At 55.0% G+C, this 21,888-nt stretch overlaps 2 protein-coding genes across 5 annotated transcripts in view; one reads left to right on the plus strand and one right to left on the minus strand.

Annotated features, from left to right (window-relative positions):
- ATP8B3 (ATPase phospholipid transporting 8B3) overlaps positions 1 to 10,490 on the plus strand; it is a 28,558-nt gene extending 18,068 nt beyond the window's left edge. For 3 of the 4 annotated variants that reach the window (XM_085562607.1, XM_085562606.1, XM_085562604.1), the window contains 14 exons: positions 748 to 904; positions 1,506 to 1,694; positions 2,092 to 2,204; positions 2,610 to 2,774; positions 3,036 to 3,147; positions 3,409 to 3,484; positions 3,879 to 4,011; positions 4,423 to 4,687; positions 5,151 to 5,374; positions 6,225 to 6,308; positions 6,713 to 6,955; positions 7,163 to 7,301; positions 7,541 to 7,671; positions 9,430 to 10,490. In XM_085562607.1, coding sequence (XP_085418733.1) covers positions 748 to 904; positions 1,506 to 1,694; positions 2,092 to 2,204; positions 2,610 to 2,774; positions 3,036 to 3,147; positions 3,409 to 3,484; positions 3,879 to 4,011; positions 4,423 to 4,687; positions 5,151 to 5,374; positions 6,225 to 6,308; positions 6,713 to 6,955; positions 7,163 to 7,301; positions 7,541 to 7,671; positions 9,430 to 9,843 — 2,445 coding nt within the window. In that variant the 3' untranslated portion in view covers positions 9,844 to 10,490. The remainder of the gene's footprint in view (positions 1 to 747; positions 905 to 1,505; positions 1,695 to 2,091; positions 2,205 to 2,609; positions 2,775 to 3,035; positions 3,148 to 3,408; positions 3,485 to 3,878; positions 4,012 to 4,422; positions 4,688 to 5,150; positions 5,375 to 6,224; positions 6,309 to 6,712; positions 6,956 to 7,162; positions 7,302 to 7,540; positions 7,672 to 9,429) is intronic. The other variant, XM_085562605.1, reaches the window with a different exon arrangement.
- ONECUT3 (one cut homeobox 3) overlaps positions 10,487 to 21,888 on the minus strand; it is a 37,627-nt gene continuing 26,225 nt past the window's right edge. The window contains exon 2 of the mRNA XM_021528239.2: positions 10,487 to 20,411. Coding sequence (XP_021383914.1) covers positions 20,119 to 20,411 — 293 coding nt within the window. The 3' untranslated portion in view covers positions 10,487 to 20,118. The remainder of the gene's footprint in view (positions 20,412 to 21,888) is intronic.

Genomic DNA, 21,888 nt, shown 5'->3' on the forward strand with positions numbered 1-21,888 from the left:
TCTGGTGACTCTGGTGACACTGGTGACACTGGTGACACTGGTGACACTGGTAATTCTGGTGATTCTGGTGACTCTGGTGACTCTGGTGACACTGGTGACACTGGTGACACTGGTGAATCTGGTGACTCTGGTGACTCTGGTGACTCTGGTGACACTGGTGACTCTGGTGACTCTGGTGACACTGGTGACACTGGTGATTCTGGTGACACTGGTGACACTGGTGACACTGGTGATTCTGGTGACTCTGGTGACTCTGGTGACTCTGGTGACACTGGTGACACTGGTGACTCTGGTGACACTGGTGACTCTGGTGACTCTGGTGACACTGGTAATTCTGGTGTTTCTGGTGACTCTGGTGACACTGGTGACTCTGGTGACTCTGGTGACACTGGTGACTCTGGTGACACCAGGCACAGCCTGGTATTGAGGAGCTCAGCTGGCTCCCAACAGGGTCCAGGCTCTCAGAGGAGCCTGGTGAGTTTGCCCCTCCTCAGCTGCCATTCAGGGTCATGAAAGGATGCAGTTCTATTCTGAGGGTTTTTTCATCCCCAGCTCTTTTACACACACCCCCTTGGCGTGGGCAGCGCAGAGCTGGGCTCAGCCCCTGGCCGGGGGCTGTGCCCAGGGGGTCTCACACTGGCAGGGAGGGGAGGACACCTTAGGACACCAGAGTCACATCCTGGTGCTCCTGGGGACACGGAGTGCTCGGTCCCACCGGGCTCCTCCATCCTGCCCGTGCCTCTGCAGGGCTCGGGGCTGAGCCGGGAGCTCCCTGAGGAGCAGAAGTCGGATGCTGGCGATGTGACCCTGCTGGAAGCCGCCCGCAGGGACGAGGACCCGGTGCTGAGGGAGTTCCTGAGGCTGCTGGCCCTCTGCCACACCGTCATGGTGGAGGACAGGGGCGGTGGGTTGAGCCGCCCCTCGGGGCTGTGGGGCCAGCTGTGGGGGGGGAGAGCCCGTGGGTGGCTCCTGCCACTGTCCCTGTGCCATGGATTTGTGTTTGGGGGTGTTTTAAAGCTCACGGGTGGGAACAAAAGCACAACGGGGATAATCCTGGCTGGGGCAACAAGCAAAAAGGGTCAGAGAATCCCAGAATGGCTGAGGTTGGGAGGGACCTAAAAACTCATCCAGTGCCACCCCTGTCATGGTAGGGACACCTTCCACTACCCCAGGGTGCTCCAGCTCCAATGTCCAGCCTGGCCTTGGGCACTGCCAGGGATCCAGGGGCAGCCACAGCTGCTCTGGGCACCCTGTGCCCTCCCAGGGAACAATTCCTTCCCAATATCCCATCTAAATGTCACTTTTTCAGTGGGAAGCCATTCCCTGTGTCCTGTCCCTCCACCCCTTGGCCCAGTCCCTCTCCAGATGAGATGAGCAGGACTGAGTTTCCCCAGCCTGGCAGCTCAGGCTCAGGGTGTCACAGCTGGGCAAGAACGGGGCACTGCAGCTGTCCCAGAGGTGTTTGCTGGGAGTCTCTGTGCCATCCTCCTCCTCCTCTCCTGCAGACCAGCTGGTTTACCAGGCAGCCTCCCCGGATGAGGAAGCGCTGGTGCTGGCAGCCAGGAACTTGGGCTACGTCTTCCTGGCCCGGACTCAGGACACCATCACCATCAGGGAGCTGGGCAGGACCAGGACGTACGAGGTGCTGGCCATGCTGGATTTCAACAGCGACCGCAAGAGGATGTCTGTCCTGGGTGAGCGGGCTGGGCTGGGCTGTCCCAGGGTCCCTCTGTGCTCAGCCCCACAAGGGGTGGCACTGGGATGGCTGCAGCTGGCCACAGCTGGCTCCTAAGGGTCATCCTGGTCATCCCTGTGGATTTGGTCAAGGCAGCCAAGAAGGGTTTGAGCAGCCAAGAGAGAGGAATTAAATCCAGGGCTCAGAGGAGCTGTGTGAGGAGCTGACAGTCCCTGATTCTGCCCCGTGCTGGTGCAGATCTGGGGATATTGCTGTGCTTCCCATGGCCGCAGATGGAAAAGCACCAGCGAGCCTCTGGTGCCTTCTGGGGCCAGCACGGGCCAGCACTGTGTGGGGACAGCCACGAATGGGAGCCGTCTCTGAGGGGACCTGAGGTGTCCTTCCCTCCCTGGCAGTGCGAGACCCCCAGGGCACCATCCGGCTCTACACCAAGGGTGCTGACACCGTCATCCTGGACAGGCTGCGCAGGCGAGGGCCCGAGGAGACCCTCACCGAGAGGGCTCTGGATGTGAGTGCCACACCAGCCCGGGGTGACAGGACTGCTGTCCCTCCTCCTGGGGTGACAGGACTGCTGTCCTTCCTGCTGGCTTTGGGCTGGGTGTCCTGCAGTCCGTGCCCTGCTGCTCTTCCTCCCTCTGTCTTAGCGATTTTAGTTCTGCCTTCTGCTCTAGGAGCCTCACCTGCTTGTGGGATGGGGATAAGAGGCATGGAATCCACCTCTGGTGTTCTGCATCCAGCTGCATGCAGGGATGCTTGTGGGGATGCTGCAGGATGGGGGAAGGGAGAGAGACGCCCAGGTCCTGGAGTGTCTCTGGCTCTGCCCATGGCTGGCCTGGGGTGATGCCCTGGTCCTGTGAGGGTCTCACGATCCTCTCCTGGGGAGGGAGGAGAGTGCTGACGTGTCCTCCCTCAGCGCTTTGCGGAGGAGACGCTGCGGACGCTGTGCGTGGCCAGCAGGGAGGTGAGCGAGGCCGAGTTCCGCGCCTGGAGCCGGAGGCACCGCGAGGCCGCGGTGCTGCTGCAGCACCGTGCCCAGGAGCTGGACAGGCTCTACGAGGAGATGGAGCAGAACCTGCAGGTGGGATGGGGCTGGGGTCAGGAGGAGCTGTCTGCGCCCCAGAGCTCAGGCATGTGGGGTTTGGCTCTCCAGAATGAGGAGGTCCAACCCAACACCCATTCCCCGGAGGGAGGAGTTCTCCCTGAGGGGTGACTTTGTGACATGCCAGTGGACACTGGGGTGTCAAGCTGTGTCTACCCCCGGCTGGTTGGATCCAGGGGTGATTCCCACCTCCGTGTCCTGCCCTGCCCCGTGCCATGACACCCAGTCACCCCCCTCCAGCTGCTCGGGGCCACAGCCATCGAGGACAAGCTGCAAGATGGAGTCCCCGAGACCATCCAGCTGCTGAAACTGGGCAACATCAAAGTGTGGGTGCTGACAGGAGACAAACAAGGTCAGTGGAGGCACCCCCAGACCCCTCAACACGTTTCACTTCTCCCCTAACCAGGACCAGAGAGGAGAAAGGCCACTGGAAGTAGGCAGGAACTGGTCATGCTGCTCCCTTTACCCTCCAATAGCAGCACATCCCACCCGCCAGGGGAAACTGAGGCAGGGGAAGGAGCTGCTGCCCACCAAGGGCTTTTGGAGCCAAGGGCTGGGGGCTGCCCTGGGCTGGGGGGCAGCACCACGGACCATTGAGAGCTGGGTGTTGCAGAGACGGCGATGAACATCGGCTACGCCTGCAGGCTGCTGACGGACGACATGGAGATCCTGGAGGAGAAGGAGGTCAGGTGAGGAATCGTCCCCTCCTGGCTCACAACATTGCTGTCCCTGCTGGGGACACCCTAGGGCAGAGGAACTGCGACAGGGTGGGCAGAGCCTGACTCAGCCAGAGGAACTTCTTCCCTGTGCCAGCCTGGATGCCCATGGTCTTCCTCTGGTGTTTTTCCAGGTCTCCCCACCTGTTTCTTCTCCCACCCCACGCTCCTCCTTGGCAGGCTTTGCCCAGAAAGGCTTTAAGCTTCTCTCCAGCCTCTAAACCAGGCTGATTTCTGATATGAGTGAACCTCCTCTTTGTTCTTCCTGTTCCCACCACAGTCCCACCTCCCTAGCTTTGAGATGCCCAAGGCCTCACCAGCATTCCCAGTTTCCCCAGCTCACGTCCAACCCCCCTTCCTCCCCCAGCGAGATCCTCCAGGCCTACTGGGAGAGCAACAACAACCTCAGTGGTGGTGGGGACGCCCCGTGCAGCCTCTCCCAGCAGCGCCCAGAGACTCCGTGCCACAAGAGAGCCATCATCGTCAGCGGGGACTTCCTGGTAAGGTGGCACCTGGATGCTGTTCTCCTGCCTGATGGTTGTTCCTGCCCTGTGGTATCACAGTCCTGGCTGGCACCAGGATGTGGTTCTCCTCCTGCCCAAAAAGTGGGAAAAGCCCATTTGGGGCTGGGGAATGAAGGGTGGAGAGGAAAAGAACCTTTCACTGAGCATTTGGTGCTGGGGGGCTTTGGCCAAAGCTGCCCAGGGTTGAGGGGTGACGCGGGCTGGGTGGTGACCTCAAGCTCTTGTGGTCACACTGGGACATACTGGGCTCATGGTCACAGCACCCCCTGTGAGATGGGCTTGGTGAAAGCCAGAGCCACTCTTTGGGGGCACTTGAGAGCATTGCTGAGGAGCTGAGGGCTCTGAGGGCCGTGGGTGAGGTCCCAGCCATGTCTGCTTTCCCCCAAGGACAAAATGCTCCACACGGGAGAGGTGCTGAAGGAGAAGGGGTGGCCATGGCGGTGGCTGCGCTGTGACGGGGCCAAGGCCTCGCAGGACCAGGGAGGTCTGGTGGAGAAGGCCTTTGTGGACCTGGCCACCAGCTGCCAGGCTGTGATCTGCTGCAGGGTGACCCCCAAGCAGAAAGCCCTGATGGTGCAGCTGGTGAAGAAGCACAAGAAGGCTGTCACCTTGGCCATCGGGGATGGGGCCAACGATGTCAACATGATCAAAAGTGAGGCTCGGCCAGGGGGAGGTCTGGGTTCTGTTGGTGTGTCCCACTGGTGATGGTGGTGCCCCATTTGTCATCTCCACCATCTCACCCTCCCCTTTGGGGTGAGGAACTGGGAGGGGAGCCCCAAACCTTGCTGTGCTGGGAGGGGAGCAAGAGGCACAGGACACGGGCCAGCCCAAGGCAAGTGCAGGGTGGCCCACGTGCTTTTGGCATCTGGGATGAACCCTGATGAACCTTCAAACCCCAGCGTGGGCAGCTGGCAGAGCCACCCCTGCCCCTCGCAGCAGCCCTGACACGGGGCTGTGCTCTTGGCACACCACGCCTGGAATATCCAGGACGTGGGATAGAGGGGGCTTGTTCCCTTTGTCTGTCACTCCTGGATTCACATTCCTGGGGACGACCCATGGGGAAATCAAGCCCCCAGCTCCCTCCAAACCTCCCGATGTGCGTTTGCCACCCGCAGCCGCGGACATCGGGGTGGGCATCAGTGGGCTGGAGGGGCTGCAGGCCGTGCAGTGCAGCGACTACGCCCTGGCCCAGTTCTCCTTCCTGCAGCGCCTGCTCCTCGTCCACGGCCGCTGGAATTACCTGCGCATCTGCAAGTTCCTCCGCTACTTCTTCTACAAGACCTTCGCTGGCCTCCTGGCCCAGGTGTGGTTCGCTTTCCACAGCGGATTCACGGCCCAGGTGAGGGGTGCAGGGGTCACATCCATCCTGTGGAGGTCTCTGCACCAGAGTTACAACTCCCCTGCAGGGATCGTGCCTGGGGCTGCCTGGAGGACATCACCACCTTGGTCCCCTGTTCTCCCTCACCATGTCCAAATTCTGACTGAGACACAACTGGTTATCCGTACTGGTTATCTGCTTTTTGCCTGGCTGGACTGGGAAAGAACCTCAGGGAAACTCAGGATCTCCTTGTGTGTCGTAGTTGAGATGGAGACAATACAAAGCAACACTCCATTTTCAGAAGGCTTCAAAGCATTTTTTATTATAACATGCATGCTTTTTATACGTCCTTAAAAAACTCATAAGTTTACACTGTACTCATTGGTCAGGAAAGACAAACAAAGTTCTTATTGGAGTAGACAGCTGCAGGTTTTTCTTATTTATCCTTTTTTCTTTCTTGGTATCTCTGTCAATGTCCTTGGTAGGAAATTCTTTGAGGGGTAAATATGGATCCTCTTAACAAACTCCTCTCTGGCTCACAGAACTGGCTGTAAAACCTCTTGCACACTTGTGAGCTGTAGTTCAGTCTTGGACAGATGCAGGATCCCACGTGCATTAAGCTGCTCTCCTCCAAAATGGGAGCTTTGATCTCAAGGGCCAACATCAAGTGTGACTTGACCAGCAACATGTGGAGCTCCAGCCCCATCTGTGTCTGCAGCATGACCCTACAGACAATGTGGGGCTGATGCAGGGGATGGGGGATGTCCAAGGGGACTTCCCTGTTTGAATCTGAGCGTCCTGGGGCCTGGACATCCTTTGTGAGTCTTTCCAAAGCACCTCCAAGCTCACAGCTTCTCCCTGTTCCCTTTAGCCTCTGTATGATGGCTGGTTCCTTGCACTCTACAATATTTTCTACACTGCCTACCCCGTGCTGTCCGTGGGCCTTTTGGAGCAGGTACGGCTTCCCCGGGCTCACCCAGCCCTGTGCCACCCTCGGCAGGTGGGAACCACCCAGCAGTCCCTGCACCCACCTGCACAGCCCTGTGTGCCAGCACACAGCATTGGCAGCTGGGTGGGCATTTGGAGCTCACCCTCCATCCTGGGGTGCCTGTCCCCAGTCACCCCAGAGCCACTGGGCAGAGGGTGTGTGGGGTGGGGTGGCCCCATCCTGCTCCCCCAGTCCCTGCATCCCCTCTTGGATTCTCTCCCTGTCCCAATCCCTGCATCCCCTCTGGGATTCTCTTCCTCCCCCAGTCCCTGCATCCCCTCTGGGATTCTCTCCCTGTCCCAATCCCTGCATCCCCTCTGAGATTCTGTCCCTGCCCCAATCCCTGCATCCCCTCTGAGATGCTCTCCCAGCAGGACGTGAGTGCCAAGAAGAGCCTGGAGTTCCCCGAGCTCTACGTGGTCGGGCAGCAGGATGAGCTCTTCAATTACCGCGTTTTTGGTGTCACCCTCCTGCACGGGGTGGGCACCTCCCTTATCAGCTTCTACATCACACTCTGGGCCTTTGAGGATCGTGTTGGCACCAAGGCCGTGGGTGACTATGAGTCCTTCTCTGTCACAGTGGCCCTGTCAGCGTTGCTGTCGGTCCTCGTGGAGGTGAGCACTGATCTGCTCTTCCTCATCCTGCCCCACGGCAGATCTTCAGGGTCCCTGGGCTCTGGCACTATCCCCAGTGCCTCCATGGCTGGGGGAATGATCTCCCTGGGATGGAGGAGGGATTTGGACAAAGCAGCTGAATGGAAGAGGGTCACCGTGACCCTCATGAGACTGTGTGCTCTGCCCACTCTGTCCTTGTCCCCACAGATTGTCCTGGACACTCAGTACTGGACAGTGTTGTCCTTCCTGATGGTCACAGCCAGCCTGCTCTTCTTCTGCCTCTTCTCCTTCCTGACCCAAAGTGTTGATGCCTACAGGATAGCCCCTGCCATCTTCCGTTTCCCAGGTGAGTGCCCTGGGGACCCCTCGGCCCTTCCCTTCCCTGGCCTTGGTGCTAGGAGCTGTTTCCCACCCTGCAGATCATCTCCCCGTTCTTGAACTGCTGTCTTGACTTTTAACTCCAGTCTTGGTGCCATCTCCTCTTTAGAACCCTCAGCACCTTCCTGGCTGGGGGCCTGTCTCCCAGCACTTGTTCCCTGCTCCCTCTCCGTGTTCCCTACCCAAACACCACAGCTGTGTTGACAGATGCCAGCTGGAATGCCCTGACCGACCCCTATGTCCTGCTCGTGGTCCTGCTGGCCCTGGTGGTCAACACCCTCCCCTCGCTCACCGTCCACGCCGTCCGTGCCACCCTGGGCACAGCCACCACCCAGCAGGTGAGGGCTGGGGACACTGGCAGGGCAGGGCCCTGCTTCCCAGGGCTGCTGGTGTCTGGGATTGGTGATGCCAAGGGGAGGTTCCCCAGGGAAGCCTGGACTGTAGTGCTGGGACATGTCCCCTCTCCTTGGTGGTCCCACTCATGGTGGTCCTTCATGACACTGGTACAACTCTGACTCCAGGGGCCTCTCCCAAAATTGTTCCATGGTTCAGCAGCAACAAGGGCGAAGACAGCTGACCCAGCTGTTGGAGAGGGTCTGCTTTTGGCTGCAGTAAGGACTTGTCCTCCAGGACCCCCCAGGAGGGTCGGGGGTCTGCTGCAGGTCCCCAGCCCTGATGGAGCTCACCCCCACCAGGGTTGTGGGTTATACCTTCAAAAGAGTCCAGGTGGAAGCAGGGCTTGAGATTGTGCTCCAGAGCTCTATGAGCTTTGCAGCCCCCTGGGAGAGCCCCCACATCCCCCATCCCCTCATGGAAAAGGATCCATCACGGTGGAGCTGGGATCCAAACCCTGTCCTGGTGGGGACACCTTGTGAAGGCTGAGCTAGAACAGAGACTGACAGAGCTAAAGAATAAAGCAGGGATTTATTAAAAGGATCTCCTCCATGGATCCACCTCGGGCAGCACAAGAGCCCAGCCAGGGCTGCACCCAAGATGAACCAAAATGGTCCCAAAATGCACAACTGCTCATGGGGCCTCTCACTTTGATCAGTTCTGCTCCATTTGGATATTTGAGTTCATTGTCCAATTCCAGCTCCAGCCCATGCAGTCCCATCATTCTCATTTTTCTCTCTTCATTCCACATTGTTTGTGCTCTTGGGCTGAGATTTGGATAATTTGTCCTTGGTGCCCAGCTGGAGAAGGAATTGTTTTGTCTCCCTGCTCTGTGCAGAGAGCTCGCCAGCCCATAACGTGAAGCCCAGACCTGAACACTAAAGCAGCACAGAACCTGAAACATAGAAGAGCTAAACCTGAGGCACCAATGGAGGGTGTCCCTGTGCCTACTGTGTGTCCCACCTTTGGCTGAGGGCTTGCCTGGGAGGTGTCCACAGCCCGTGTGGGAGCAGGCGCTGACACTGTGCTCCAGAGCTCCCGGAGCTTTGCAGATCCCCTGGAGAATCCCCACATCCCTCATCAAATGGAAAATCAGGTCATTGTAGAGCTGGGAGCCAAGCCATGCCCTGGTGGAAGTGCCCCTACACTCCCTTGATGCCTCAGGTTTGAGCTTTTCTATTTTTCAGGTTCTGTGCTGCTTTAGTGTGAGGGTCTGGGATTCCTGAGGGGATGGTGAGGGGGTGGGCACAGGGCAGGGAGTCAAAACAATTCCTGCTCCAGCTGGGCACCAAGGACAAATGATCCAAATCTCAGCCCACGAGCACAAACAACGTGGAATGAAAGAAAAACAAGAAGGATGGGAGTTCATGGGCTGGAGCTGGAATTGGACAATGAACTCCAATGTGCAAATGGAGCAGAACTCCAAAAATAAAATAAAAGTGAGAGTGATAAAAGTGAGAGACCCCATGAGAGGTTGTGCATTTTGTGACCATTTTGGTTCATCTTGGGTGCAGCCCTGGCTGGGCTCTAGTGCTGCCCAAGGTAGATTTATTGAGGCCTTTTAACAAATCCCTGCTTTATTCTTTAGCTCTGTCAGTCTCTGTTCTAGCTCAGCCTTCACAAGGCATCCCCTTCACGTCCCCCCTTGGGCTGAGGGCTCTGCTGGGAGATGTCCCCACCCTGACCTCTGTGTGTCCTTGCAGAAGATCCACCTGAAGGCCAAGCAGGAGTCCCCGGTGGAGCTGCGCTCCCACGTCCCCCGTGGCTCCTTCCGCCGCCGCTCCGGATATGCCTTCTCCCACCGGGAGGGCTACGCGGGGCTGATCACCCGCGGGGACAGCCTGCGTGGCAGGGACAGCCTGTGTGGCAGGGACAGCCTGCGTGGCAGGGACAGCCTGCGTGACAGGGACACTCTGTGTGACAGGGACAGCCTGCGTGACAGGGACAACCTGCGTGACAGGGACACTCTGTGTGACAGGGACACTCTGTGTGACAGGGACAACCTGCGTGACAGGGACACTCTGTGTGACAGGGACAACCTGTGTGACAGGGACACTCTGCGTGTTGGGGACACTCTGTGTGACAGGGACACCCCGGCAGCACCACGCGTGCCCTGAGCCCCTGCAGGACCCCGGCCGTGCCCTCCGTGTGCTGCCCCTCGGTGTAACTGCTCCTTGGTGTATCTGCCCCGTGGTGTAGCTCCTCCTCAGTGCAGCTGCCCCCTGGTGTAGCTGCCCCTCGTTGTAGCTGCTCCTTGGTGTAGCTGCCCCTCGGCGTAGCTGCCCCCTGATGTAGCTGCCTCCTGGTGTAGCTGCCCCCCGGTGTAGCTGTCCCTCAGTGTAGCTGCTCCTCAGTGTAGCTGCTCCTCAGTGTAGCTGCTCCTCGGTGTAGCTGCCCCTCGGTGTAACTGCTCCTTGGTGTAGCTGCCCCCTGAGTGCAGCCCCTCTGCCCTGCTCGTGCCCACCCATGGGGACTGAGCTGCAGCGCCTGCAGGGAGAACCTGTGGGACTCAGATTCAGTCAAAGAGAGAAACGGAGAGTTTCTGGCCAGGCAGAGGCCTGGGAAAGAGCTGGGAAAGAATGTAAATAATTCTTTCTCTCTCTTGTTTTTCACATTGTTTACAGTTAAGTTCTATCACTGTGCCTCAAGCACTCTGCACCAATGCTGTGGGTTGTTTTCACTTCAAAACCAATGGATTTGGTCCTTGTGAAGCTCTGTATAAAAGAGCAGTGTATTTTGAATAAATCTGAGTTTTACTCTCACAGCCTTCTGAGTCAGAGTCTTCTCATTCCCGTCCTGCCTCGACAGCGACAAGAACCTTGCTTTGTGTTCTCCACCAAGGCCTGGGGTCAATCCTGTGCCTTTTCTGTCAGGTCACAGGATCCTGGAGTGGCTGGGGTGGTGTTGGATTAAGGGGTTTTTTGTTTGTTTGTTTGTTTTTTGTTTTTTATTTTTTGATTTAGAGATGCAGTAACTGAGAGACATTTTTTAAACTTTCATTCTATTTTTAGTCTTATGAGAAGAGTGAGACAATACAGATGTTATAATTTATGCTATTACAAACAGAAGCCGACTATTTTGTAATTACAATGGATTATAAGCGTTTCTTGGTTTATCAGCTTTTGCAACATTCTGTTCTAAACGGCTTTAGAGCCAATCATCTAAATTACTCCTCGTGGGTCTTATTACAATGCATCTTTCATAGTCCTATTTCTTTGAAGTATCTAGTCTTATTTGAAAGGCTATCCTTTGAAACTTGTTTCTAGTTCTATTTTTCTCTTAACAACGCCTGTCCCATTCCATGGCATTTCTAAGTCAACATTTCTTACCTCAAAGTTTGCATACACGTGCACACTATTTTCTACAACTTTATTTCCCACATTGTGGGACCTTAAAGCTCATCTCATTCCACCCTCTGCCACGGGCAGGGTCACCTCCACCAGCCCAGGTGGCTCAGACTCAAGCAGTGTAACTTTAAAATATCTCCTAATTTCTGGAGAGGCAGCCAGCTATGATTGATTGATTGATTGATTGATTGGTTTTTCTTCTCCAGCCAGACCAGCCTGGCTCCTGCAGCCCTCCTGGTCACTCCCCAGCCCTCCCAGCTCCTGCCTTTGCTGTCCCTGCACAAGGGGCAGTGTCCTCTCTGTGCCCTGCCCCACCTCCACACCACTCCCCCAGGTCTGGTGTCCCCATCTTTGGGGACAGCTTATGGTCACGGGCTCTGCAAAGTCCCAAAAAGCACTTTTGGGGGGGATGTGGAGAAGTGCTGCCTGCTGGGCACAGGGGACATGTCCCACAGAGCCAGGGCCACCAGCAGTGGCTGCTGGAGATGTGTGAACAACTGACTGGTGACTGGGTCACCCTTTTTATGGGTTTTGGTTTTTAATTAAAAGGACTTTTTAGCTTTTCTCTCCTCTCCTGGAAACCTCTTCTGTGCCACGAAGGGTGAAAGCAGCACTGAAAGGTCCCGTGGTCCCTCTGCCTGTGCCAGCTGTGCTCGTGTCGTGGCAAAAGGCACAGTAGGAGAAGGAATCTGGGTAAAAATATGCACAATTAAATCGTCCACGGGTGCTTGGCCCTGCCTGCAGCACACGTGATTCCATGGGTTTGTTTTACAAGTGCTTTGGCCTCATCTGCACCGGGTTTGTGAGAATTAAAGTGTTTCCCTTGGGTTCTGGCCAGAAGGGATTGGATGGTGCCAAGAAATCAAAATCTTTCCTTTGGGAAAGCTCTCACTGCTGCAGCTGCCAGGGGGAAAAGAGGGGGAGAAACTTTCCCTGGCATGATCCCGGAGCCTCCCAGGCCAGGAGGAGTGAGGTGCTGGAAGGGGGCAGGGGAGGGAAGTGACCCCTCACCACCACAGGACACCACACACGCCAGGGTGAATGACTAGAAAATAATTTATTGAAGAAACAGAAAGCTGCAGAAATACAACACAGTCATGACCAGTAGAGGATGAACAAATAGAGATGATTTTTTTTCTCTCTTTTAAAACCTGTTGACAGGCTGGAGTTGAGTTTCCTGATAGCTTCCCCTGCGTGACTCATTGCAAAGAACAAGGAACAAACTCCAGAGCACACAGCACATTTTGGATAAAGTGCCTGACACATAAGACTCTTTTTTATTTTTTTTTCTTTTTTAACGTTTGTAAATAGCTTAAACAAATATAGTTGCAAGACACAGAGGAGTAACAATTGCATTTTGCTGTAGAATAAAACTTATCCCATGAGAGTAACAATGAAGCAGCAGCAAAAAAAAATTAAATTAATTTAATTAGAAGGAAAAAGTCATTTAAAAACTCAGAGATGTGGCCCTCAGACTGCATGGGACGAGGACGAGCATCACCTATTGCTGTACAGAAAAATGAGCAATGTTTTCTGGAGGAGGCTGGGCTGGCAGAGCCGAGGTTGTGAGTTCTCCCTGGCCAGGCTGGATTCTGTCTGACTCCTTTGTTTCCTTTAGAAATCAAAGGGAAAAAATACAAAGAAACCAAACCAAAACAAACCCAAATTTTACTCTTTGCATTTTTAATCTCCTCTCTTTAAAAACGCCAAACAAAGATGTGAGAGGAAGTGGGTTCCTTGTGGCAGCTCCTGCAGGTCCCCACGGCTGGGTGTCCTCTGAGACAAGGTCCGTGCTGGGGACATGTGGTGGGGACAGGGACAGGCAGATGGGGCAGTGACAGCCCAACAATGCCCACGAGAGAGGTAAAGTGTGGGTCTCAGATTCAGTCAAAGAGAGAAATGGGAGTTTCTGGCCAGGCAGAAGCCTGGGAAAGATCTGGAGAAGAATATAAATAATTCTTTACCTCTCTTGTTTTTCACACTGTTTATAGTTAAGTTCTATCACTGAGCATCAAGCACTCTGCACCAATGCTGTGGGTTGTTTTCACTTCAGGACCAATGGATTTGGTCCTCATGAAGCTCTGTATAAAAGAGCAGTGTATTTTGAATATACAGTTTTACTCAGCAGCCTTCAGAGTCAGAGTCTTCTTATTCCCGTCCTGCCTCAACAGCGACAGTAAAGAGGAGCTCCAAGTCTTCCCCACCCAGACTTGGGATGTTTAGAAAAAGGGTGAATGGTGAATGGTGAATTTTTGGCAAAGCCACTTCTCTCACCCTGTGCTGATGTCCTACCTGCACAGCTGATGTTAGAGCAGGGAAAGATTGGCTCTGAGTGGGGTAAAAATGTTCAGAACCGACCCCAGGAGCCTCCTGCTTTCCCAGTGGGACGAGGACGGCGCTGCCCCACTGCTGGCAATGGGGTTTCAAAATATAAAAGCCATCGTTGGAAAACTTCCACTCCAGGAAGAACTGGAGTGACTGGGGGCATCACAGGTCATGGTATGACCCAAATCCCTGAAGACTTCCACAGTTCAAGCAGGAGACACTGGCCAGGATGAACCAGTGGTTTTAGTGGGAGATCCCAGGTCTCCTCCTCTTCCATCACCCTCGGAGGTGTCCCCAGGGCCCCGTTTTTGCTCCTGCTCCCCACAGCACAAAAATGCCCTTTGGGTGCAACCCTGGTCAAGAGAATTGTCTTTAGGACAGAGCTCAGATTGTCATTACCTGCAGGGGAAAAAAAATCTTTGGTATCGTGGCAAGTTGCTCCTCAAGGCATTTTGGTTGGTGTGGGCAGCAGGCACGGCCAGATCCGGGGTGGGCAGGGCTCAGCCGAGGCAGAGTCCTGGTGGGCCAAAGGACAGGGAAGAGGGCTCAGATCTTGGCTTCTCCAGGCTTTCCCAAGCCATCACTCGGGATGGAACCCAGCTGGTCTCTGTAAGCTCCAAGGACCTGTGACTGGGGCTGTGTCCAAACCTTCTTGCAGTTTAATTGAGGTCTTGGCCTTCAAGCTTGTCATGGTGGAAAAGGTCTTGGAGGAAGAAATGGGGCATGGTGGAGATGCTGAGCTCCCCAGAGGACAGAAGGGTTGGTCAGCAGATGGGTGGTGCTGCTGGCACCAACATCTCCTCCTAAAAGCCAGGTCCTTGGTCAGTGGGTCTTCCACCACCACCTGGTGCTGAGCATCGTGGTGCTGGCATCAGACAAAGGCTGCAGACTGCAAAACACCTTCCTTGGCTTTTGGGGGCCACTTTGGTGGGGCCTGAAGGAGCTGAGATCTCTTTCCTCATGGTGAGCTGAGCTTTGGGTCCACCTTGAATGGTAAAGAGGTTGGGAAGGTCTGAGGAAGCGGCAGTTTCAGGGAAATGCTCTCCTCCAGGTCCCCATCACCCTCCTGGCCCCCAAAGATGTGGCTTCTCAACGCTCCTCTGCTCCTGTCTGTAAGCAGGGAGAGAAGGAGGAGCAGGGGGAGGAAGGAGCCACTCAGGGGTGGAGTCTGGGCATTCCAGAAAGCCCCAAAGCCCTTCCAAAGTGCCCTGAGGCCATCTGGTGGGTTGGGGTCCTCCAGGGGCTCTTCCACTGCCTGGACTCTTCTTCTTCCACCAGGGCAGGTGTCTTTGCACAGAGTGAGAGCCAGGCTGGTGGCACAGAGTGCTGGTTGTGCCTCTGACCCAAGCCACATTGCTGAGGCCAAAGACCCCAGAAATGGGTCACTCCAGCCCATGCCTGGCCAGCTGGGCCTTGGTGCAGCAGCACTTTCAGCATCTCTTTCTGTGACAGAGGCAGGGCTGTGAGGTTGTCCCAAGGACGGGGATTTGGGAGCATCACCTGGAGAGGTCTCACCCTGAGGGGGGTTTTGGGGTGCCCAGGGCTGTTTCCCTTGTCTCAGAGGACACGAGGAGCCCCATGGCTTTGCCAGCTCAAGTCATGGTGGTGGCTGATTGTCTCTCCTCCTCTTGGCTGCACTTGGGATTTGACCCACAGAGCTGGAAAAGCAAAAGAACCAAACCCAAAAACCACAATCTCCCCCCGAAACAAACAGAAACAAAGCAGAGTGAGGAGCCAGACCTCAGGGGGAGGCAGGAGGGGCGGGTGGGCACAGCAGGGTCCCGTGTGCCAGATTCCCTTACCCTGTTTGCTGGGCACGGGGCCAGGCTGTGCCCCCCGCCCTGCCCGGGGGACCCCGAGCAGCCCCCGCCTCCCCCGCGGCTGCCACGCGATTTTCAGGGCGAGGAAAAGAGCAAAAGAGGTGAAGGAAGAAACCGAGGGGGTAAATGATGACTTTCCCGTGGTTGTGAGTTGGAACAGAACCATGATCCATGCAGAGAAATCTTCATCAACCAAAAACTCGTGGACAAAAAAAGCACAGTTTGTCCCCTCCCGCTCCCACCCGACCACCCCTCCCGCAATAATTATTACATTACTTCAAGAAAGAGTATATTTTTTTCATGCATAAATCAAATTCTCATCTCGTCTTTTTTTTTCTTTTTTTTTGTCTTCTTTAAATTACATTTGAACACAGAACACATATAATAAATACTCTCATACGACATGACTCAGAGAAAAGTAACACATCTGAACGCAAAGGTATCGTCATCATTATTAGTTTTTCTTTTTTTTTCTTTTTTTTTTTAAAAGGACTTGTTTAAATATGAAATCTGTAAACTCCAAGGGTCCTTTTTTTTTAATCTTTCTCTCTCTCTTTCTCTCTCTCTTTCTCTCTCTTTTTTTTTTAAATCGTGAAACTATCCAGCTTTCATTTCCTTAACATTCAATATGTCTCCCATTGAACGCATCAAAGAAATAAGAACATGCCGTCTTCTGCAAAATTATAATTTAACAGTATAAAGCTTCAAGTCACAAATTCCAAAAACTAGCTAAGTAATTTTTTTTTATCACATAAACTATACATTAAATATTTTGAGGTATTTCAGAGAACATTGTCAAAGGCTTGTAAGGTCTGTGCTGGGTGGCAATGAAGGCTTTCTCCTGCATAGAGAACATCTTTGGTATCACAAGCCAGGTGGGACTGGGGACAAGGGGGTGGCGTGGCCAGGAGGGCAGGCAAGCCCTGGCCAAGGCAATAGTGTGGAGGTGGACAGGGGGGACAGGGAGGTGACAGGGAGGTGACAGGGAGGTAACAGGGAGGTGACAGGGCCCTCTCAGGCTGCCCAGCAGGATGGGTTTGCTCTCACCAGGGCCGTTGGAATCCTGGAATAACTTGGATTGGAAGGGACCCCCCAAGGATCACCAAGTCCAGCTCCTGGTCCTGCACAGGACAACCCCAAGAATCACACCAGGGTTGGCCCTGGGCAAGTTTGGTCCAACTCAAAGGAGTCGCCTTGGCTGGAGCCTGACCCAGGCAGGTACAATTCAACCCAAGTTTCCCTAAGCTGGGCGTTCTGGAGATTGCTGGAGAGCTCTGGCAGGTCCTCCTCTGCCTTCTGCTGAAGCCAAGGGGCAGAATGGAGCAGACCTGGCTGCACAGGACTTCCCCAGTGAGCCAAAAACACTCCTCTGAGGACTTAGAAACAGCTCCTGCTGGAAGGATTCACTGCTCCAACCCTTCCCTAAGGGAAGAGTTCGGAGAAACCTCAGGCTGAGGCTTCCCACTGCTCCTGCCTTCATCTTTCCAAACAGAAATGCCACAAACTGTGCTACCAAAATTGGGAACCGAAGTTCAGGTCTGAGCTGAGTGAAGCAAGAACACCCTGTGAGGAAATTCAACTTTGTCACTTCATGAGGAAACTCAGCTTTGTCACCTCATGAAAAAACTCAGCTTTGTCACTTTGTGGGCTTCTGCAGGGTCCAGCACTGAGGCTGGAGAAGGACATGGAGCAAAGCCTTTCCCTGGCAGCAGCGTCCCTGGGCACCAGGTCTGTGCTCCTGGGGCAAGAGGGGCTGCACGGAGGGACCCTGGGGACCAGGTTGGGGGGGCACAGGGACATCTGAGAGGGGGGGACATGCTGGGGAACCAGCACCTTTCCTTCAGCCAAGGGGATGTTTTGTCTTCAGCTGGGACAAGGGTTGGGTTTTCTTTCCTTCATCCCAACACCCAGAGACTTTGAGAGCCCTGGGAATCTGTCCCTGCCGAGAGCCGAGGTCACACTGAATCTTTAGGATCAAAGCAGAGGAGCAAAGAAATGGCCACACACCTTTGGTACAAGAAAAAGGCACTCATCTACCACGCTGCCATCCCGGGGTCGCTCGCTCGCCTCCTCCCTCGCTCTCGGGGACTGGACAGGGCTGGGGCTGGGGCTGGGGGTGGCCAGGGGCTCTCTCGGCCAGCCCGGCCACGGGGAGCAGGGAAAGTGGCGTTTCCAGCACAGACCAGACAAGGCAACAAAATCTTTGGTATCAGACGTGATTTTCAAATCACAAAAATTGAAAACTCAAGTGAGGTAGCCTTTAGTCTCGGGTTCTCACTAGAAATGTCTTTGCATCCTTGAGGGCCTGTGGCATTTACTCTTTTTTTTTTTCTTTTCTTTTTTTTTTCTTTTTCTTTCTTTTCCTTTTTTTCCCTTTTTATTTTTTTTTTTTTTCCTTTTTTCCTGTTGTGTTTTTCACTTCCCAAACCAAGGCCCCCTTCCTGGCTTTGCAGCCCTTGAATACTACTCGATGGGGTTCGGGAATCCACCACCATCATCACCACGTCACGACAAGACGAAGAAACAACATTAGGGGAAAAAAATCAGTGGCGGGGAACGGGGTCCTGGGGGGGATGAGATTCCCATTAGGTTTTGGGTTCTGGTTGGCAAAACACGCTGCGGCACCTGCCCCTCCCCGCTCTGCCCGCTCTCCTCCCCTCTGTCCCGCCCTCTGTCCAGCAATGTTGGTCAGTTTGGTGTGACCGTGTCCATCTGACACCCCCAGCCCCTCCACCGCCCACCTACCCCAGGAGCTCTTTGGTTCAAGACGTCCTCTGACCCTGCCCGCTCAGGGATTCGTGTGCAGGGCTTCTTTCTTTCTTTCTCTCTTCATTCTTTTGTCCTTTCTTTTCTCTTTTTTTTTTTTTTTCTTGTGGGGGGTGCTTCTTTTTTTGGTTTTGGTTTGTTTGTTTTTTTTTTTTTTGGTGAACACATACCCTTTTCTTTTTTCTTTGTTTTCCTTCTTTTCAACAAGGTGCCTTCCTGTGACACAACTGATCACTCTCAAAGTAAAGTGAATCGAAGAAACCATAGAACACAGATGGTACTTTTTACCCGCATAAATTCAAGAGTGTCCCTTTTTTTTTTTTTTTTTGGTTGATGGTTGGTTTTGGAGGATTTTTTTTTTTCCCCAACTGGTGGGGGGAAGAAGGGGACCTTGCCTCCCTCTTCATCCCCAAGCCTCTCCCAGCCCTTCCCTGTCCCCAGCGGCACCTCCTGCTCCTCCCGAGGAGCCCTTGGGGGCTGGGAGAGGGCTGATTGTAAAGGTTTGGCCTCGTGATTGCTTTTTTATATGGCACAAGTCACCATCGAGAGCTCGGAGGAAACGATCCCTTTGAAGCTAAGTACCATTGCTCCAGAAATTCGCGTTTAAGGCAGGTTGTTAATTGGCACAAAAAAAAAAAAAAAAAAAATCTGGTGTCTTTTTGGTAAGTTGCCGGTCTTTGTTGAGCTTGTTTGGTTGTGGTTTCTGTTGTTATTCCCTTTTATTTTTTGGAGGAGGGTTGGTTTTTTTCCCTTTCAATCTCGTTGGGGAGCTTTCCCCCTTCTCACACCCAGGGCTGGATCTCACCACCAGATCCCTCGGATTTTTCTTTTCCCACCGTGCACCGATGTCGGCTCCCAGGAGGGAAATTTTATTTGGTTGTCGTCGTCGTTGTTGTGTTTTTGGTTTTGTAATTTCTTTGGTAACAGAGATGAAGAGGAGGGATGGGAGGGGGCAAGAGTGTGTCGAAGGGTGGATGGGGTGAGAGGCAAAGCCAACACATGTACTTTGTCTGTGTCCATTCCTCAGCCGAAAAGTGAGCCAGAAATCCAGAGGTGAAAGGTGGAGCCAGTCACCAGGAAAGAACAGATCCTTCGCTCCGAGTCTCTCCTCCCGTCTCCTCTCCAACAATTGTTATTTTTAAGTACCCGATTTCTGTAGCTAAAATGTGCTTCTTGGACCTGCTGGGGCGCCGGGCGGCGCAGAGCAGTGGGGTCCCCTCGGGGTGGGGGTGCTCGGGTCCGTGGAGGCAGGAGGTGACTCCTTCACCACAGAGCTTCTCTGGGAGGGATCTGGGAGCAGGGTGCTCTCGTGGGTGGGGGGCTGCGAGGGGCCTGGGCTGTGGGTGCTGCTGGGGGTGTCCGGGGGGATCAGAGGAGGATGCCCATAGAGGAAATGGGGGGTTCAGGGATGTCCTCAGCCAGGTTTCCAAAACCCTCAAGGGACAGAAGTGCCACGTGGCGATGGCACAGAGGGTCTGGCTGCCCTGGGGAGCCCACTGCACCTGAGCAGGGAAAGCCTCCAGCAAGGAGACCTGGCAGGAGCCCGGGAGCCCTCCAGGCACGCCGGGAGCTCTTCCCCTGCTCGGTCCCCTTTGAACCACGGCAGGTCTGGCCCTGGTGCAGTGGGGCTGTGCCAGAGCCCGGCCTGGGACACTGCTCCTTGTGTCACCCCCACCTCTACCCCTCCCCTGTGGGAGCCACAAGGATGGCTGGGACAGAGACCAAGGCTGGTCGAGAGGTCAGCACAGGCCCCTCTCCCCCAAAACCTTCATGGGCAGGGGGAGACGGGGCTCTGTGCTCCCCAAGGACCAGGGATGCTTTCTTCCGAAGGGATGCCTCCATCCCACACCACCCACGGGTTTCCTCTGAGCCCTCCCGGGGATGGAGTGACCTGGCCACAAACCCTGTCCCTGCGCCACGAGCTGGCAGGAGCTGGCAGCAGGAACTGGCAGCAGGAGGTGGCAGCAGGAGGTGGCCCGAGGCCCACGTCCATGGGTGCCACCCAGCTGAGGGTTTGGGAGGCGAACAAACCCACCCCGAAAGCACCCACCCCGCTCAGGCCGTGCGTGCGAGTCTGGGGTTGGCTTTGTCACGAGGGGGACATCCAGGAAGGGGCAGGGAGGGCTGGGGGACATCATGCTTTGGAGAAAGTGCTTGTAGACGACGAGGGGACCCCGGGGTTGGCGCCCGGCTCCTCCTGCCAGCGGTTCATGCACCGCCGGCGGGCGTTCATGAAGAAGTTGCTGACGGTGTTGAGCTCCAGGCCCAGCTGCTGGGAGATGGTCATCTGCATCTCCTTGGACGGGCGCTTGTTCTCCTTGAAGATGGCGATCAGGGTGCGGCGCTGCAGGTCCGTGAAGACCAGGCGCTGCTTCTTGGGCTGCAGGCTCCGGTCCTTCTGCTGCTCCTGCTCCTTGCGTTTGCAAGCTGGAGATGTTCAAAACAGAGGACAGGGATGTTAGTTTGGGGTTCCCCACCCTGGCCCGCTTGCAGCTTGCCCAGCTTGCCTCCCGAAATCCAGGCCCTTCCCACCAGGAAACTCGCTGGCTCGTGTCCCACCACTCCCTCCTCTTCCTCCCTGTGCCTCCTGAGAAGGGACAATGGCCTCTTGTGACAGCCCAGGAAAAGTCTCAGCATCTCCAGCTGACCCTGGGACTGAGGAAAGCCCTGGACTGCTCTGTTCCCAGAGACTGTCTACTGGATTCATCCCTAAATTCTGGGGGTTATCCTTCGGCCTCACTCGCCTCCTCATCACACCTGTGGATGGCCCTGGAGGACTCAGGGAACCGGTGGCTCCTGGCCACCACATCCAGCTGCCAGCCTGGAAATGCAGGGCAGAACCAGGGACATTATGGAGAGGTCGCTCTGCAGCCTTAATCCCACAGGATCAGCTTGGCAGGACCAGTCATGGACCCACCTGCTCTGGGAAGGGTTTTCCTGCCTGAGTCACTGGAGGCTCCAGGAAATTCTGTCTCCCCTGTGTGCCTTTGCTACCGGATCCTCTGGCACATTTGTCAGCACTGAATTAAAAGCCTTCCCCACAGGTTTGGCTGGAGGCAAAGGTCAGCACAGAGGGGCTGTCGTGAGGGAAAGCCAGGAAAGCCCCCCTGACCCCAGCACGCTGCATGAGGGCAGAGAGGGAAGTGAGTGAAATAAATAAATATATGAATTTTAATTGTGGGGATATCAAGCACACTGTTGGTGGAAGAGATGGGACAAGGGGACCTTTGCTATGATATTTTCCTAGAAAAGCGTAAAATGGTGGAGGTGGCTGATCCAGTCCCTGCTCAAAGCAGGGCTGACCCTGAAGTTGTCAAGGTTTGATCTGAGTGATCAGGGACTCGAACAGACACGGAACTGCAGGAACCTGAGATGCCATGGACAAGGCAGAGCATGGACCTGACCCTACAGGGCTGGGGACAAAGCATTTCCTCCTGGGAAGCTCAGCAAAGAGAGAGCAAACTGTGGGCTGAAGACTTCCCAGAGGAAGTCTCACTTTTGCCTGGGGCAGCAGCAGTGTTCAGCCTTTGGGCTTTCTGGGTTCAGATCTTCTGAAGGATTTTGCAGGGTCCCTGAAGACATTTGCTGTCTGGGTGGCAGATTTCAGCTTGCTTCTCTCAGGCACTTGAAGGCACTTGAACCTCTTTGGCCTGGAGGGCTCAAAGTGAGTTCCAAGCTCCAAGCACAGAGCCCAGAGGCTCCAGAGGCCGAAATGCTGCAGGGGCACGGGACAGGTTAGGGTCAGGGTCAGGGTCAGGGTTAGGGTTAGGGTTAGGATTAGGGTTAGGGTTAGGGCTAGGGCTAGGGTTAGGGTATTCCCCTTGGGCTAAATTCCTCCCTGCTCTCCAAACACGTCCAGAGCCACAGGGAAGGCAGGGCTTAGTTCAGGAGTAGTGGGTGGGTG

The sequence above is a fragment of the Lonchura striata genome, chromosome 28 (genome assembly GCF_050655825.1).
Source record: "Lonchura striata isolate lonStrDom1 chromosome 28, ASM5065582v1, whole genome shotgun sequence".
Taxonomy (NCBI): Eukaryota; Metazoa; Chordata; class Aves; order Passeriformes; family Estrildidae; genus Lonchura; species Lonchura striata.